Source organism: Brienomyrus brachyistius, chromosome 18 (genome assembly GCF_023856365.1).
Source record: "Brienomyrus brachyistius isolate T26 chromosome 18, BBRACH_0.4, whole genome shotgun sequence".
Lineage (NCBI taxonomy): Eukaryota > Metazoa > Chordata > Actinopteri > Osteoglossiformes > Mormyridae > Brienomyrus > Brienomyrus brachyistius.
In genome coordinates this window covers 8,525,936-8,545,426 of record NC_064550.1, presented here as the reverse complement: position 1 = coordinate 8,545,426, position 19,491 = coordinate 8,525,936, and the positions used below count along the sequence as shown (strand labels likewise).

Sequence of the window (19,491 nt, the reverse complement as noted above, 5' to 3'; positions counted from 1 at the left end):
AAACAAAAAAAAAAAAAAACGCTGACTAAATCTGTAATCTGTCGTCTTTTCAAAACGTCCATTGTCGGAAGTATTAAAGTTTTTAAAATTAGGTTAAAATCGGCAAAAATGAAACCATGCCACCTTACTTTGTTTTACCTGCCTTGGGGCTGTGTAGTGCCGCCCTCACCTGAAGATCGCTATTCGCATTATAGTCGCATTACGGCGTGTTCTAATTGCAATCGCATGGTAATTTGATGAACAATGCAATGGTGAAACGCGATCCAGATACATCCCCATCAGCGCCATAAAGGGGGGGGGGGGGGGGATGTGGCCAGGTGGGAATGGCTCATAGACACACATGAAAGTTGCTACAGATTCAATGAAAGGAGCCAGAAATAGTAATGAGTGAATGTTGCACCTACACCATTTAGTCGTCTTCATGCAGCCAAGACTTTGGCAATCAGATATGTGGGATCAAAACAAACTTCCACCATTGCTAAATAATGTACTTTTATAAATCTTTCTGCAAGTGTTCTAAACTGCATTTTGCAATGTCTATACTTTGATGTCAAATTACAACCTTCACATAAATCTCATATTTACAAAGTACACTAAGATTAAGATGAGTTTAATACCAAAACAAATAAGAAATAATTTGCCATGAATTAAGTTTATGCTATTGAATGAAATGTGTAACCATGCCCCAGTCAGTGAGTGTGTTCCCTACCCCTAGACCCCAGAGGGTTCAGCCTATTTGATAAATAAATGTACATAAGAAAAAGCAGAAGAGACAAACAGTGTATACAATCAAAGAGACAGCAAATGGAGACACAGTGATTACTCAATTAGCGTTTCCAAACAAATGTGCATCACTGCCAACAGATAGCGCCGCTGCTGGAAATGAACACTGGGAAAAAAAAGACTTCCTTGGACACAATTGCTCCAAATTTGTTTTAACAAGAACCATCAGCCCTCCCTGAACGGCATCCAGAGATATGTCAGCTTTCTTTTTGCTATTTTGAAACATGTCTGCCTGCCCTCCAAGTCACCGCAGCTCACGGCCAAGAGAAAAAGGCAGAGAATCCTAGACTCGGACAGAGCAAGTGTGTGGCTGGTGTCACAGGATTAAGGGATTCTCCCAGGGCGGCAGGTGGACAGGTTGAAGCTAGGAATCCTAGTCAAACTAGGACAACCAGTCATTGAAAATAAGAATTTTCTACTTCTCAAAGTTTCATTTTAATCTCTTAGCCCATTTGGTATAGCTGTGAAAAAGCTTCCTGAGCCTCGCTTCGCACACACGGGCCCTAGCATATAATCTCCAACATAATCCACCAGCACCTGACAAGGACACTGGGCGGCATTAGGAAATGGATGGCAGAGACGGGGAGCCAGACTAGGACTGTAATCTGCTGCCCCTGGCGCATGCGCGAGCAGTCCCCCCGCGTGTTCCTCTGACATGGGCGTACATCCACAACATTCCAAAATCGACGCGCAACGTTTCATGCCGGAAATAAAACTTTCTGGGACATGATCCACATGCGCCCCCTGACTGTGGGGCAGGGTCATTGCTACGTACCACATCCAGAGAAGGTAATGGGTTGAGGCATTCGTGCTGTTTTACCACTAGCCACCTGCTGTTTGGCCTATGCAATATTATTCCAACACACACAAAAAAAATAAAAAAACCCGATTGGCTAAATTTAACTACACCCATTAAAATGCAGCGAAATGCAGCCAATGGGATGACTTTCAGACCTCATATTTTATTCTTCCCATTTTAATAATAAAAAACAAACAGACTAATGGACGTTTGCGTAATTAAAATGCGTTTTAGTGCACCTGATCAAACTATTAGCGCACTGCTGTCCAACAAGGCCACAATGCATTCAAATAAGAAAAGATTTAAGAATGGGGTTACATTTCAAAACCTTCCCTACACTTTACTTCTCATATGGTTTGTTTATCACTTATGTAACAAAATGCATTTATGAAAGATTTAGTCATCTGCAAGAAATCGACTGCATGCGGAACGCTCAATAAACATCTTGACAGTTCCTGTTAATATTGACTGACGCAACTAGCAGAAATCCCTCTGAGATAACTGGCGAATCCCGATGCAATTAAAGAGGCCACTGGCTAAATAAATAAATAAATCTGCCTCTTCTACCAGTGACAGTTGTGGCAAAGGGTGTCAAATATTTATCTGCTTTTATGGCCATCCTCAAGGAGCCTGCAACCGTGAGAGCTTTTGCACCGCTTGGGATACGTACCTAACAGGAACAAGTACAGCAGGAGAAGAGACACTCAATGTCAGCCCTCTTTCCTGCTCCAGTACACCACAGTTTTAATATGCACCACTGGGAAGAGGAGAATGGGGGGAAAAAAAAATAAAAAACTAATAAAATCATATGCTATACTTTGCCCCACATCCAGTGAGGTCCACTTCCCACCAGACCCATCTCTCTCCCCCCTAGTGGAAACATTCTCAATTACCGCACTGCTTACTTTACTGCCAAGGCACCCCCCCCTCTGCTGGCCCTCTCTTCTGCCACATCTCTGGCATCAGGTCATCTTGGAAAATTAGGTCAGATAGACAGAATTCTCATGGATCGAATACTTGCTTGGGTCTTTAGCATTTAATCTCTGATTAACGCATTGCGAGTAATCAGATCACCCGCATACAGAAATACGTCATTTTCCCAAATACAGAAATTAGCTTTTTTCTGCCCACTCAACGAAACGTAAACAAAGAGAAGAGGCCAGGCCACTTCACTTCACACAGCTGCAGTCAAAAGTGCAATAAAACGCAATAAAACGGGAGAAAGCTCACCCCTGTCGAAATTAAATACATTTTTCAAAAAATGCCAGATAGGTGGGGGCTGGATTGAAGTGCTGCTTTATTTAAGATGCCAGTCCCTGGGGCGGGAAGGGGAGAGTGAAAGAAAAAGGGGCAAAGAGATAAAAGTAATACGGATGGGAACTCTTTGAAAAAAAGAGGAAGCACTACCAAGGCGATAGGAATCAACATATTTTAACATGTATCAATTGCATACAAACTTGCATACTTATACAGACATACTCCTACAATATGCTTGTATTTATTAGGGCATAAATGACAGTTGAGCGTCCCTCACTAACTTCAACTGAACAATTACAGTAAAACCTCAGATTGCGAGCATAATTCGTTCCGGAAACATGCTTGTAATCCAAAGCACTTGTATATCAAAGCGAATTTTCCTCATTAGAAATAATGGATACTTGGATGATTCGTTCCACAACCCAAACCCAACCCACAACCCAAAAATATTCATATAAAAATTAATACAAAGTAAATACACATAAAACAAATTAACCTGCACTTTACCCTTGAAAAGAATCATGGATGGTGTGAGGGAGATGAGAGAGGAGAAGGAGGATTAAGTGAAATATTTACTTCAAGTTGTTGTTGCTAAAGTTGGTTCTACATATTAGTGAGTTATACTTATTTTGGATTGCTTTCTGAACAAAAAGGACAATGTATTGACCTATTGAGGTTATACAGTCAAACCTCGGATTGTGAGTAACTTGGTTTACGAGTGTTTTGCAAGACGAGCAAATTTTTTTTATAAATTAACTTGATAAAAGAGAGGTCCTGCAATACGAGTTATGTATACTCTGCCTGCCGAGTGTCACATAATCACAACTGAGCTCATGCTTTTTCTCTCTCTCTCTCTCTCTCTCGCTGCGGGATTGTAGGTAATCGTCTCCCATGTCGGTCTCAGTCAGCGTGCCTCACTCGTGTAGTCAAAATTTTGTAGAAAAGCACCATCTGAATAAGGGTGTTGCAGTGCGAGCAATGAATCTGTTTAATGACAATGCAGTGTCCACATTTCCGCGAAATCCAAAAGGAGGCAAATGCGGCTGTCATTGGATAGGATCCTTGTTAGTCGCAAAAAAAGAAAAAGATTCCAGTAAGCCAACAGGATTTTCCATTAGCTATAGTGAAAGTCGTCCTACAAAATAAGAATGTCAGTGTCTCACACTGTTTGAGAAATTCTGGGACACTGTTCTTTTACAGCATTGCTTCAGTTCATTAATGTTTGATGTTCACGCACAGGTTCTCAGTGGGGTTGTGATCTTGATTTTGACTTGGCCATTCCGACACCTTAATTTTTTTCTTCAGCCATACCATTGTTGATTTGCAGTTGTAGGATCATTGTCCTACTGCGTGACCCAGCTTAAACTGTTGGACAGATGGCCTCACATTTGTCTATAGAATATTTTGGTATGAAAGTGAAGTTCACAGTCTTCTTGAGTCATGTGGCTGCAAAACAAGCCAATATTATCCCTCCACCACCAAAAGTGAAGTGTTTGTGGTGGCACACTGCGTTTGGTCACTGTACATGGTGCCGTGTTCACTAAAAACCAAATATCTCCATCTTGGTCCACTGGTCCAAAGGATATTGTTCTATGACCTTTATGAATCAATTCATACGCAAATTTTGCAAACCCACATTGTACCGGCATGTTCCTTTGGAGAGACGGCATTCTTGCCTGGCTACCCTTTAATGGCAGTTGTACTTGTTCACTGTTTTTCTAATTATGCAGTCATGAGCTTGAATATTTAACATGCTCACTGATGTAGCTATTGGGTTTTCCTTGATTTAACACTCTTTTTCTAAGTGCAGAATGGGAAATCTCTAATTGTTAGGAGTTGACCTTACAAGCCTTCCCAGACTGATGAGCAACAACAAATGGCTTCTCTGAGGTCGTGGCTGATGTCCGCGGTACTTGGCAGATTGTAAAAGCACTCTGGGCTGTGTTTACAGAGCCAGTCACACTTCCTGATGATAAACTAATCTTGTGCATTTGATTAGGAACACCTGGCTACTAAATGTAACGTACTGAAATCCAATATATTTTTGTGAAGATTATATTTCTCTGCTTAGAGGAATTGCCGAGGACCACGCAACAGTTATTTGGGCCCCCCCGAGTACTTTCCACCCCCAGCCCCATATGCAACATGGCTTGATGTCTCGTCACGTTCCTCCCAAAACCATCACTAAGATTACCTGCGAATTGTGCCACGGTAATTCTTCCTTTGGTTTGCACCAGACAGCACGCCTTTGTTCACATCTTGCATTGCAGAGTCTTGGCTGCCCAACCCACGGTTGGTGTATTGTGGAATCTCCCTCCTTGGGCCACTATCAGTGCACTCGCACAAGTCTTTCTGGGACCATTCTGGAGATGCTCTGATCTGGCCCTAATGATCTGGCCCTTACCAGACTCACTCGGGTCTTTACCCTGCTCATTTTCCCTCTGCACTGAACACATCAATTATGGATATCAAAAGTTTCTTACAGCCAAGCACGCAGTGATTTCGTGTTTCCAAGCCGAATACCAGTGGTTCTGTGTTCAATACCCAGTTCCTTCCCAGACAAACCGGCAGACTTCTAACCTTGGCCTGTCAAGCCCATTTCACAGCTCACTGAAGGTGCTAATGGCTTCTCTCATCTTATAAAGTGGGCTGCACTGCCAGTTGGAGAGGAGCGCGGTCAGAAGGGAGCACAGGAGATTTACACTGTGTATCTTATGAAATTACCCAGCAGGGCAAGAACAATGGATTTCTTTAAGCATGAGGAGGCAATAGAAGGAATTTACACTGATGTGTCAAGAGACTGTTGAAAGGAATGAAACGGTTAACTGACGTCATACAGAGTTTTGGGAGAGAAACAAGTAAAGAACAGCTTTACTGCCTTGAGTTTTTCATAGGAAAACTATCCCTTCAGTTGTTCTGCAATTACCTAAGGCTGAAACAGCAGCAGCACCATTCTGAGCCCTCAGGAAGATCAGCACCACCACATTGACAAACTCACGAGGCACTTGCAAAATGCTTAAGGAATTTTGCTTGCTACCACAAAGGCCTTTCTTGTGCACCCTTGAGAAAGTTAATCCTAATCCATCCATCTTCCGTTACTGCTTATCCAGTAAAGGATTGGGACTAACCTGGAATGCATCCCAGGAAACACGACATAAGGCAAAGGACACCCAGCCCCGGGTGCCAATCCATCTCAGAGCACACGCTTGCACACCGCGGGTCATTTAGAGATGCCGTTTTACTTCATAGAATGTTTTCGGCCGAGGAAAGGAAACTCATATGAACACGGGGAGGATTTCCTGATTTCGCTGAGCTCAACGTGTCCCTGGCTTAATCAAGGAGGGGCTTGTGTTTCAATTCTGTAACCAATCACAGTCTTCACTGTATGACATCATTGCATCGGTCTGTTTATTTCCCACCTCATTTTCACACTCGAGGCATCGAACCCTCTACCTGTCAGGCTGAGGGCAGCGTGTGGCTCAGTAGGCTAAGGCTTGCTGCCTGTAATCGGAAGGGTGCTGGTTCGAGTCTTATTGATGCATCACGAAATACACACCCTTGCATTGCAGCCGTCCACCTATACCAAGACCCTTAACGAAAAGATTGCACAACAGAACAGGTACTTTAGACATCTGTGCATCTTGCCGCTCAACAGAAAACACAGGTTTTAATTAAAGTGGTGAGGTCGTATGATGAATGTGATTGGTTAAAGAAGTGAAACGCAAGCCCCTCCCTTGTTGAACCAGGGACTGTCAAACTCTGCATGGGGTGGAGATGCTACCTCCATCCAGAGTAGGGAGAGGGACAGCAGGTGTGAGGTAGAGCAACCCATCAATTCAGATGTGGGCCCTGCATTCTCATCAAGCTGAAATATGTGCACGGCACCATAAAGACCACCAAAGAGCCACCCACACACAAACACACACACACACACACATATATACATATACATACAGAATTAGGAAAAAAGAAATAAAGAGAATCAGACAAGAGTTAAAGAACACACATTTTAGTGAGTATGAGGCCCTCTCACCCAGGCACTTGAAAGGCACCACGATGTGTGTGTGGCCCTTGCACTGCTTTTTATCCTTCTTGCACCAGTTTTCAATCTTCACTGGTTCATTGGCCTCCACCACGTTTGTGATCTGAAGCTCGGGGTACATCTGATTTACAGGAAAGGAGAAAAAGAAACGGTGAGCAACGTCGGGGAATCCTCCGGCACCCTTACTTTACCCAAGCTGTACCTTTTCAATGTGGCAGCAACACAATTACAAAACTCTCTTTTATGCACAAGAATTTGATGCATTTTATTGACCGGCAAAAACACACACAAAAAGATTGAAAACCCACGATAAAAGCAGACAAAGGGAATTAACCTGTCAGTCGGACACATGCGTTTATTAACTTGGACATTGCCGACATTAGTGGCATTTAATCAAAAAGACAAGTCCAGAAAATATGAACAAATCAGTAAGGAGAGAGAGGAATAATACTGTAATATTCTTTGTAGAATTATAATTCACAGAGGCAGGGGTGCATTGTCAGGCTAATGCCATTCAATATTCAGATTGACCAACAAGCTGGCACAGATTACTGGCCACAGCACCCCGACATGCGACAAACGACATTCCTGTCTATTGAACCGAAGCGCGACTGTAAAGCCAGACTCTGTTAGAACAGCCCTGGAAGAACAGAGTCCCTGAACCCGGGATAAACCCATGTCCCGGGATTTGCTGAACACAAAATACGGCTTTATTTATATATATATAAAAAAAAAAAAGATACGGCGCGTTTGGATTTAGCAAGCTTTCACTCAGGAACACTGCAGCTTTCTAGCATTGTAATAACTGCAAATAAACTGGCGACTTGAAAAACGCAGTGCATTTCTGAATGGGTTTCTAAAACACTTTAGAAAAGAGCAAGAGACAAAAAACATGAACAAAGTAATAAATTTGACATAGCTGGACATTCATATTTCATACGTAATATGCAGGAAAGGGGACTTTTGCACCTAAACAGACAGTGCTGGGATCATATTAGAGTTGAGGTGCCTGCCAACTGGTCACAGACACACACACACAGATGGTAACTATGACAACCTTAACCCATGTCCAGCCCTGGTCCCTATAAGGTCAAAATAAGGGTATTCGTTACATTGTGGGGACATTTGGTCCCCACAAGGTAAGGTATATCTGGACGATACACACAGACGGCAGAGATCCCTCACCTCCTGGCAGTACTGCAGTAAGGCCTCCTTGTTGCCCATGCACGTCTTGGTGCCGGACGGGTCGGGTTCCCAGCGGCCTGTCTGGATGTTCACGTGCATGTTGAGCTTCCCGCAGAACATGGCGACCTGCGGTTCGGCCACAGCGAAGCCAGTGCCGGCATTGGCAGCCAACGCCTGCGAAAGAAACAAACAATGGTTACATCTTTTTTCCCCCTGGGCGGGTGCAGGCCGTTTGTTTAGGAGCTCATACCAAGCCCTGGAACCGCATGCCTCCTGTGGCAGTCAGTCCCCCCGGAAGCAGCAGAAGAAAAACTGAACACATCGGCCAATTTACTAGCTGAACTAGCAAGACTCACACCCATAGGATCACTGTATCTGAGGTTTATTGGGCTGGGGCCAATAACACTGTTGTTCCCCACAGACAGTAGGCCTACAGCCCTTCTGCAGACCTTTAACCAGTTAAATGTACAGAAATAAATCCCGGCAAGCCAGATCAGTGCAGTGTGCACTTGCAGAGACAGGAAATAGAGTAATCTTCTTTAAAACCCTGACATTATAGGACATTATGTCAGGAGAAAATGATTAATCATTTTGGGCAATAAACTTTATGTTCATTTCTGGATGCTTAAATGTACACGGACGCCTGAAGTTGTCTCCTGATGAGTGCCAATCTGTGTCTGTGTACCCCTGTCCTACCTGAATCAGTGTACCATCTGCATGGGGAATCAGAAGAATGATTCAGGAAACTCAGGACATTCCATGGAATTTCCAGATGGACAACCCGGAGTGACTGGCGGGGCAGCGAGCAGTGGATCGCAACGCATGCAGCTACACAAACACAATCACGGCTGAGCCGTCACCTATCTCCGCCAAGTTACCTCTGCCCGATTCTCCCATTTTCTGTTCATTATCTCCTACCTTCCCCCACCTCATAAACTCCGGCTGCCACTGATGAAATTCAATTAAAAAACGTGCACGCCGGTACCGCTGGCGGCGTAAACAGACGCGGGTGAGCGCAGCGGCGAGCCTGCCGACAGACGTGGAGACAGACGGCAGGGTCGCAAATACACTCACATTGAAGCATTTCCAAAAAGGGCAAGAGACAATGCAACAAAACATGCAGTTTCAAACTAATTCTGCCCAGATTGATAGTGTACCGGCAACACTGCTGGGCATTGTAAATCTGTGTAACTGTTAGAATTATTTTAACATCAAGCTAGCTGCCACTTTTCACTGTCCTCCCTGTGCCTCCCTCCCACTGGGACGGTAGAGAACATTCAGCATGGTTTCCTGTAAATGTCCAGCTTCCCCCTCCCTTTCCGGCACGGACTTCCATACAGAGACCACACGCCATTAAATCGGAGCTATAAGAAGATGCCCCAATGTTACAGATTTAAAAATATGAAGCTGTGATCTCTTAAGCCAGGTCTTTGATTTAGCTGAGAACAGATTTTACTGGATTTCCTTAGATCATTGTAATATGTTTCATTTTTATTCTCTCATATAGATCAAATATTCTGGCCCACCTTAGCACAGTTTTATGATAATGTCACTGTAATGTATAACTTACATCAAATGCATTACTTACATAAATATATATACACACACACACAAACTATCTAGATGTCTGTTGGTCTCGCTTGGGGGCCAAACTGTGACATTACTCTGCCAATCAATGGATTTGAACCAGCAACCCCCCGGATCATAGGCGCACAGAACCACACAGCACCTCTACACACCATCATGTTTCCTAGCCATCATTAAATGTCTCTTTCACTCGTTGCTTTGAGGGTTGGTTTTAGAGCAAAACCCAAAAGACAAAAGCACAGAGCTGGCCCTGCAGCTGCCTGCTGGTTCACACTCGGATTGGGAGGGTTTATGCTCGTGCTACGAGAGACCGTTTCCCGCGGGCTCCCGTCCAGAGCTCTGACCATTTGGCAGGGCTGCACAGTCCTCTATAGAGAGATGAAAGCATGGAAGGCGGGGGAGATAAGGACAAGAACGGCAGGATGGCGAGTCGCTGACTGGGGAGACAGGCCAGGGCAGCGAGGCACAGGCCCAATGATCTCAATCGCGCCCCCCACCCTCACCCTCTGCTTGGCTCTCGCTTTTCTGCGACGCTCTTTCCAAGGCCCACTCCTCTGAAAGGTCAGCAAACTGCTGAGCGGGAAATAGGGAAGTGGGGGGGGGGCTGCCTGACTGGCATCTAGCATAATGCAGGAATATTGTGACGGAGCTTCTCCCCAGGGGTGTCCTAATTACAGTGTCACAGAGCGGAGGAGGGTGCAGTGGGAACCAGAGGGCATGTTGGGAGAGCTTGAGATGCGTGTGTGTGTGTGTGTGTGTGTGCGTGCGTAATGGTCTACATTAAAGTCTGTATTGGTCAGCTAGGGTCTGTTGTACAGGCTAAATGTTCAGTTGTCTGTCAGCTCCTGCTGTCCTTACACCACCTTTACATGAAACACAACATTACACCACATACTGACCCAGCTAAGCACTGTAGTATATGTGTATTCCATGTTTGAAATGATCCTTGGACTGAAACTGTTCACCTCATCAGCTTGCAGCACACAGATCTACCAAGATATGCCTTGTCTGTACCTTTCAGTGAAGGCTTCTCCTCTGCTTAGCTACCGCAAAGAACCATGGTAACATCAAACCACATGGTTTTCTGTCATGAATAACAGATTAACTGTTGTTTGCTGAAGGACATAATCATATTAAAAGTGAATCATACTCATGATTCAGAGCAGAAGCCGTTTCCAAAATGTCTAAATGGGGTGGCACGATGGTTCAGTGTGACACACGGTCTCACCTCTCCAGCGCTAGGGGTGAGACATGCACTGTGTTCTGTGTGTGTTGAGGTAGCATGTTTTAGCTGTGTCATGCAGGTTTCCTCTGGGCGTCTCAGGTCTTCCTCGTACAGTCCAAAGACACAGTTAGGCAAATTGGCATCCCTCAATAACCCATATTGTGTGAGCCCTGCAAAGGATTAGCATCCTACTCAGAGTGTATCCCAGCTCTGCAGTGTATGCTGCCTGGGATAGGCTCCAGGTCTCCCCATCAAGATCCCGACTGGGAAAGGTGGTTAGAAGATGGACCTAAGCTTGAACAATGGAAGACATTTATAAAGACCCAGCAGCAAAGAACTTATAGGGAGGGGACAAAAACATGCAAAACATTAAGGAAATCCAAAATTATTCATGGATACAAAAGCAGAAGATAGACTATATGGTGCCAGAGAAGTGGCCGTCAAGCCACTGCAAGGCTTATATCAAATATACTTAATGTAACAGGAACCCAGTAGGTCTATTAATACAGAAATAGCATCTACAGAAAACCACTAGTGTAGGGTGCTGACAAAAATACAAGGATGTCATTCCTATTCAGGGAATCTTCAGACGTGCTTTTACAAGGCAAGAGAGAAAACGCAATCATGAAAATGTCATTATTATATAACCATCTCAACGACGTCTCCAAATCACTGGAGAAAGGGAGGGGGCAGAGTTTGCCCTGGCCACACAGGAAGCGAGGAATGCCTGTGAAGTGGCACCGGGGTGAGGACTCTGCGCTCATGACCTTTAGCTTGGGTAGACTCTCTCCCTAAACACGATCATCAAAGGACACAGTTTGGAAAGCGCTTTGTATGCCGTTACTTGCTAGCAAGCTGTACCACCAACGCCGCAAAACAGTAAGCCCAAGAGGAAAAAATAAGACATTTGTGTTAGCTGTTCTTTCCATAGCATTGATCATTTTATACTCTCCAGGCCAGGCAGGATATGGGCAGAAATTTAAATGGAAATGAATTGGGATGGTTTTCAATTTGGATTCAACCTCAAAACCCAATGAGAAAACACTTAAGAAACCTCATTAAAAATTCAAGAATGTTACACATAAAAATACAAGGGGGGGGAGGGTGCTGCATTTTAAAGCCCGTTCAAGGAGTTTACACAATTACAGCAAAAATTATCCTGTCAAGGTTGTTATCAAGTAGAGCGCTTTGAGGCGATTTCTACTTCACCAGGAATAATAAGAGAGCCGCAAAAAATTAAGTCAGCAAATATAGTGGAAACAAATCTCCTAGCCGTCGCTTTAGCGAGCTACTTATCACACCATCTTCACACACAGCCTTCTCTCGCCTACCAAAGTCGCTAGGAAAGCATGACGACAGAAATAACACACCGTGCTTTTTGTTTCTCACACGGGGCTCTTCTTCATCGCAAGCGGGGGACCCTGCGGTTGTCCACCCGGCCTTCCAGCATACAAACAAACGTTTGCCAGCCAGCTATTATCTGCCCGGCCTGTGGTTTGCTATTAAAAGCTTCGCCGGATGGTAGCTGGCATCCACACAGGGCCTCCTGTGGGGATGCCATCTCAGGACCGCGTATACATGCTGGATCCTACTCCTCAACAGCTCGCTGATCGACCAAGATGACAATAATACTAGAGTAACAACAGCTCTTCTCTTACTGTGATGACTTGGCAGTGTTAGAAACTAGTTATACAAGGATAAACAAATAATTACAAAACTGCAGTGGTAGCACAGATTACGGGCTCTAGCATTATGCCACAGAACTAGGTGAAGTTGTTCAAATGCAACATTAAAAGGACTGGTTTCCCAACCCGGTCCTCAGGGACCTACAGACGGTTCATGTTTTTGCTCCTCCCCAGCTCCCAGTCTGACAGTCCACATTTTTGCTCCCTACAGGGTGCTGGGAGGGAGCAAAAATTGGACCGTCTGTGGGTCCCCAAGGACTGGGATGGGAAACATTGCATTAAATAAAAATTTCTGCATATAATAATCATTTCAAAAAACAATTAGTAGCTCCTGGTAACAAGCAGCGCCTCCCTGGACGGCCAGAGGCAAGTGAGGCGCAGCGATTCATGCAGTGAATGAAGTCCACTGCTTGCGACTTGACAGACATTATGCACAAATCCGCAGAGATGCGAGTGAACCCAGCCAGAGCCGGCATCTCGAGGGCTTAGGGACGGCCGGTGGCATGACCCACTGCGTGGAGGTCTGCTTAAGGCCTCAGACTAAGCCCTTTTAATCCACAGTCTCTGCCCCGCCCACTTTCACAAGTTTTCCTGGAGCCGAAATGGATGTTTAGGCAGAGCAACAGACTAAATCAAAATGTGGAAGTCAGACGGCCAAATGTGGATGAAAACAGACAACCCAAACAACTTCAAACGGAAAGGAAACGGCAGCATGTGACCTTCTAAAAACAAAAAAACTCAAAGGCAATTAATCAAATTTTAAATTTCAATTACAATTTTGGTTTCCAACGATTAGACACAAAAATGATTATTTTGCTGCATTTCGTTTCGCAGTGATGCTCCCATTTTGTGTCATCAGTCCTGTAAACCCCTTCTTTGCCACTTATTTGTTCCTCAGCTGAATTATATTGAGTTCAAGAAAGTTTTTTTTAAAAGGCTGAACAAATGCATGACGCTGCCAAAGCGAATGAGTAATCATGATGAAGATTTTCTGCCATAAATTTTGCAGCCCTAACTCATATAGTGAGAAACAGGTAAATAGAGCTGGCTGGAATGTTTGCTGATGGACTCCAGGACAAGGGACTCTTTACCGTCATGCAAATTGTGATCTGCTCACAAAGCGGGCCTTTGTTTTATGTGGAGATCGTTAGGACAGAGCGGAACCAGACTTCCCCCGACAAGAGTCCACTGTCACCCTCCAGCACGAGCAGCTCGGTTAAAAAAAATAAAATTAAAACAAAATAAATAAATTTAAAAAAGCCTTCCTCACTCCGGTTAAGTTTCAAATGCTTCAGTTTCTGACTTCAACGCTGACGCCCCGCCCCCAGCGACACTATTAATTGGTTCCTCCCCAAGAGGAAGCGGAAGAACATGGGAAAAATACTAGACTGATACCACAGAACTTCAAGTCCGTCAAAGATGAACGTGATGATGGAGGCTTGTGCGCTTATTCCCATCATGGGTCTAGGGTGCGATGTGAAAATGCGGCAGGGCAGGCAGAGAACAGAGATAGTGAGGAACATCAGCCTTCCCCTCCCTCATCAGACACAAGTCTGCCATCGCCAAGCACAAGACATTGAAAAACCAAAGTACAGTCCAGGCTCATCCTCAGGCCCATGCAACAGCTTGTAGCAGCGCTGAACAGCGAAACACGCAGTGCAGGAATTTCCTCACTGCGCCTCACAAGTGTCTGGCGCCCCCGGAGGTTCTGTTGTGCGACTGCTGTCATTCTACAAAAGCCCGAGGATGGACCACGTTCTGCTCCATTGCGCATTGCTCAAAGCCTCATGACACTTATTCAGTTTGAAGGGGCGGGGGGGGGGGGAGAAGCCAACTCGAAGATTGATGAACAATAAAACGAAAGCTCAGAGAGGATGCCCCAATGTTTAATTCCTTGAGTGGTCTTCTGAGCCTATCTATGATCTATAAAAACACATTGGCATCATGTTATATTATGTAATCAGGGGTGTGGCCATTAATTTATGATAAGCACTGATTGGCTGCTATTTTAACAACCTAGCAGCTATTATTACCTAGTTATGTTAATTATATTGGCTGTTTTAACCAGCTGTTTGTACTGTTAAGCAAAAAGCACATACTGTTGAAGACCTAGTGCCAAAACGTCTGCGTTACACTCATGCTGGACTATAAATAAAGAATGAATAGGCCAGTCAAGCTTGGACCTGATTATTTTTAATATGATATGGGGTAGAAATATAATTAATACTATTTTCAGCAATGTTTAGAAGCATGCCTATAGGTGAAGAACAGGAAGATGATTAACCTTTCGATAATCGGATCTACGCCAGGGCAATTAAACGAGTGCTCATGTTCGCGAGCTCGGCTTGCAGTTCACAGTTCAAAGTGCCGACTGAATTTCACCACGTAGGAAAATAAGGATTACGTGTCGTGCCAGGACTGACAGACGGCGTTTTATTTTTGTGGATATTCGGAACAAGCCTTCCAGCATGCCCTGGTCTCACCCGCCATCTTGCAGCCTCCAACATCAGAGGAAGCAGCGAGCTGCAGAGAGACTCAGAGCAGCGTGACTTCGCGTGGTGTGCGACAAACATACGGACGGGCCGTGCCAGAGGGTTAGGTCACGCCTTTTTGTCCCAGAGAACTCGGTCACGGAGCAATCCGTCGCCAAGGCTGCGCTACCCTGAAGAGCTCGCGGTCAAGCTTTCGCAAAAAAAAAAAAAAAAAAAAAAGCCATTTACAGACCCCTTGGTTTCCCGGTCACTCCTTATCTTTTGCGAAGGTTTGAGTATCCTCTAAAATTACACACTATGCCACTGTCGCCTTCATTTGTAACCTCCTCACACACTCAGTTTCAGTGCCTTTTCTTTAAATGTCGGGTAATCTGCCACTTTCTGAGCACTCAAGTCCTGGCAGGTGTCTTTTTGCATCCAGTGGTGACAAACTGGCTTCGCACCAGTGTGGATTATGCAAACTTGAATGACGACTCGTTCGAATACCCCTGTCGTCATGGCGACCTACCCCAAAAGAATCTCTGCTATTCCCGCTGAAAAAGAAGAAAAGGGACAGAGTGAATGAGGCAAAGAAAGCAAGAGTGAGGTTGCGCAGCTTTGGAGGAATGACTGCACCTTAGAAACCCTTGGCTGAACACCAAACCGTACAGCTTTGCATTCTGGGAATAGTCTGAACTATACATTTGCTGTCTGAATCTAGAGCAGGGTCTTCTACTGTACATGGAAAAGTGACGAAAGCCAAGTAAATAATTTAGCTAAATGGCTCTCTTAGGAAAGATTTCATTATTTAACTTCTACAAAACATTGCTTTTTGGACTTGCATTTCAATTTTTAAAACGGGCATATTCCTCTGATGCTAAAGTCATGTGAACAACACTAAACTGAACCATTCATGAAATGTGAGTAGAGTAACAGCAGAAATGGCGGCAGACATTAAAAGTAACTTTCTGTGTTTAGCCTGTGCGCAGCCTATGAAAACCTATGCAAGAAAGACCAGAAGCCAAACTCCATGAAGTCTTTTGAGCCTTTCATGTGGGCAGCGTGTTGCTCAGAGGGCTAATCCTCTGTGCCAATGATCGGAAGGTTGCCGGGTCGAGCCCCGGCTGAATAGTCACACGTCTGTTGGCCTTGATGCAAGACCTTTAACCCCCAGCTCCCCGAGTGCCGCATGTTGTAACCTCCCAAGCAAGCGCTCATCTCTATGCGTGTATGGGGGCAGCCCAATTAGTGCCCATGTGAGCTAATAAAGTCTCTATTCTACTATTAAGGTCTTCAAGGTACCAGTTCTTCCAAACCAATAGTACCTGGGGTTTTCCCTTATGGTTTACGCAAACAGATGAGGATGTCGCAAATATACAGAGGCTCATGTCTTTCCCCTCCTATAACCCTGGCACCAGCCTGGCTCCACATCGTTCTTCATTTCTTGATCCCGTCACCCCAATGGAGCCGCAGCACATGCCGGCTGCCATCCAGATGGCAGAAACTCCACCTCACGCCAGGACCTTCCCAGGATCTGTTCACCTCAGCTATTTTATGTCGTTTCCAAAGTTGACGCCACCATTTAGCAAGGGACGATGCTTGGTAGACATCATAAGTCAGCAACTAATCCTGTTTACTGTACTCACCTGCCCAAGGTCCTGTCAATGAGTTCTATATACAGCTTCTCCCTTCCATGCCAGTTACCCTCAGTTAGAATAAATTTCCTTAAAAAACCGACTCCCCATGACTGTTCATGACAGATTTGATGTTGTTACTCAAGCTCAAACCTACCTGCCCATAATTATTAAATGTGCATAGCAGAAAAAACCCCATAACGTATGCTTCATATTTTATTTAAAAAATAAATAAATAATAAAAAAAAATATTGTGACTTCATAAACAGTTATAAGCTTGCCAAGGGGCTTATCTTCCCAGCAATACATGGACAATGGCTACTGAATGGATCTCAGTTCCCTTAAGATGCTTCTGAGAGACACAAGGCTGAACACGGGAAGTGGATCTCAAGTGACTCTCTGTCCAGCAGGCCTACACCAACCACAACGGCGCGGCTTACCATTTCCCTGCCTGTGTCTCACAGAGACCTGACAAGTAACCGCGGCGTTCTATGTAGGGAGATGAAGGAGTGGAAGCTGCAGTAAAATTTGGTGCAATGAGGCAAACAATTTGGGCCCCAGAGCGCTTTGATACAGATCAGCCTCAGAAGGCAGCGAAGCTGGTGCTGTGGCAGGGGGGGGTTCAGTGACCTTGTTAGCGTGATGGCTGTCAGGGACTGATGTGAGGGAAGCGAGAGAAGGAGGGAGGGAGGGTAGACATGAGAACCGTGAGAAATGGAGGGCAGACCTGAAAATGAGGAATGGAGGAGGGAGTGGCCAAATTAGGCTGGTGTTATCTTCCTGGAGACGGGACTGATAGCTACAATTCCTCCTGGCCAGCCACAGAACATTCTCACTTTATCTGTAATCGCCCCACACAGATTCGCATTAGAATACCATACCTTAGTTAAATAACGTTAAGGTGTGCCCTGTTATGCAACCGTTGTTGTTAAAAGATACACCCCCCAATCTCCCACCTGGATTCAAAAACCTCTCTGATCCATAATGATCACGCCACCTGCTCATGTTGAAAAAGGCAACACGGAAGATCTGAAGCTCTTACATCCATCGTCGCTGTCCCTTTTTCCAAGCCAAATTCCTAGGCCTATCTGAGCTCACGTTGTTTTCCTGACAACACCAGTCCAGATGTTTACTGTGAAAACAGATTAAAGATTAAAACTGCAGTACTGCCAAAAACACATCCCACAACCTCCATCACTCGCCACGCTAAAACACTGTCTGTCCCTTTTATTCCTTCGCAAAATTCCGGCCTCCGCTTTTTCTTCCACCTCCTCATCTTTTTTCACTCTATCCCACAATAAGCAGGAACACAGAAATATTACATCAAATGTACAGACACTATTACAACTCTTTACTGCCATAGCAGCCAAAAACCCATCTACAGCTCTTGGCACATTTACGTGGACAGAGCCTCACGTTGTGGTGACCGGTATGTTGTCTGTCAGTTCTCTAAGAGGTCAGATATCATCTGTGCCTGTCCTCCTTAATGGCAGGAGGGCATATGTGAGGGACGGACAGACGGATGGAGACAGACACAGACACTGTCCATTCCTGCCATGAGCACCACTCCCGCCTTGTAATCACATTCCCGCTGCTTATCTACCCGCTCCAGAGGCTCCTTCTACAAACATTCCCAGCAAAGCAGCAGTGATACAGCACAAACAAGGCAATAACCCATCTGCAACAAGTTCTGTAGATTCCAAGCCTTCATTTGGTTTCAAACCCTATAATACTAAAATTACAGACATCCCCTTCCAAATTTACCTTGTTAAAATACTTTACGCTTGTAGTAATTGCAGAATAGTCGGAAACTCCAGTTCAGTTCCAGCATCTCCTGGTCAATGGTTCATTATATACAGAAGCTCTAGCAGACCAAATGGACGTGTTTGTCAGAAAGTGGAAAAATAAATCATCTTTTTTTAGGCGCGCAAACATCTGTCAAGCAATAAAGCCTGCTGCATTTGGAACTTAAAGAACGAGGGGGGGGGAACAAGGAGCAAACCGGATAAGTCAAGTGAAATTTCAACATCTGCATGTGGTTCTGAAGCAGCAGTGAGAGGTTTTCATTAGATTGCGTGGACAGGAAGCAGAGTGTTAACAGACCGCTCTCCCAGCAGTGGCGGTGTACCACGGAGGATAGAAGTAACAGGAGAGTGTTATCTGCAAGTCAGCGGGGAGCAAGAGGAATGTGGGTGTGACCGACGAGGTAGCGGGGGGACTTGTAAGCAAAGCTATCGGACTCTGAGGCTTCTCCTGGAGTTCTCTTGTCCCTGGGGGGGGTAGAGCAGTCAGACTGATCCAGTACACAGACTCAGAGCCAGATCCCTAACTGACTCACGCAAGCGTGGAGGTGCAGCCCTGGAGTCACGAGGCATTAAAACAAATACAGAAATTCAACAAGCCTCTCACACACAGGCGCACACCCATTATACTGGATTTGTTATGCAACTTTTAAGTCCGCCAGGCTTGTGCTAGCAGCCTACAGCCACTCCCCTCGCTTTGTGCCTTGGGACCTAGTTAAACGAAACATTTGGCACCAACTTCCGACTGTCTAAACAGATCTCAAACAGGAAGAAAACAAGGAGCCTTAGTGCTGGTCAGAGTACTGGAGAGGAACTGAAGAGCCATTATAGGTATCTAATAACATAGACAGACATAAAACGAAATAAAAAAATTGTTCTTCTGTAGTGATAAATCTAAGTGTTTCAACAGTAAAGTTGTGGAAAAGCCTGCCTAGCTCAAACAGAAGCTCACATAGAAGTGATTACAATAGGCCAGAGTGTAAGAGGCCATTTGCAAGAACCCCCTTTCCAGAATAGATGG

General features: G+C 44.9%; 1 protein-coding gene across 4 annotated transcripts in view; it reads right to left on the bottom strand.

Moving 5' to 3' along the window:
• LOC125713477 (amyloid beta precursor like protein 2-like) overlaps positions 1–19,491 on the bottom strand; it is a 42,318-nt gene that overhangs the window by 13,488 nt on the left and 9,339 nt on the right. For all 4 annotated transcript variants that reach the window (XM_048984649.1, XM_048984647.1, XM_048984650.1 and 1 more), the window contains exons 2-3: positions 8,067–8,240; positions 6,873–7,002 (exon numbers count right to left, since the gene is read on the bottom strand). In XM_048984649.1, the coding sequence (XP_048840606.1) occupies positions 6,873–7,002; positions 8,067–8,240 (304 nt within the window). The remainder of the gene's footprint in view (positions 1–6,872; positions 7,003–8,066; positions 8,241–19,491) is intronic.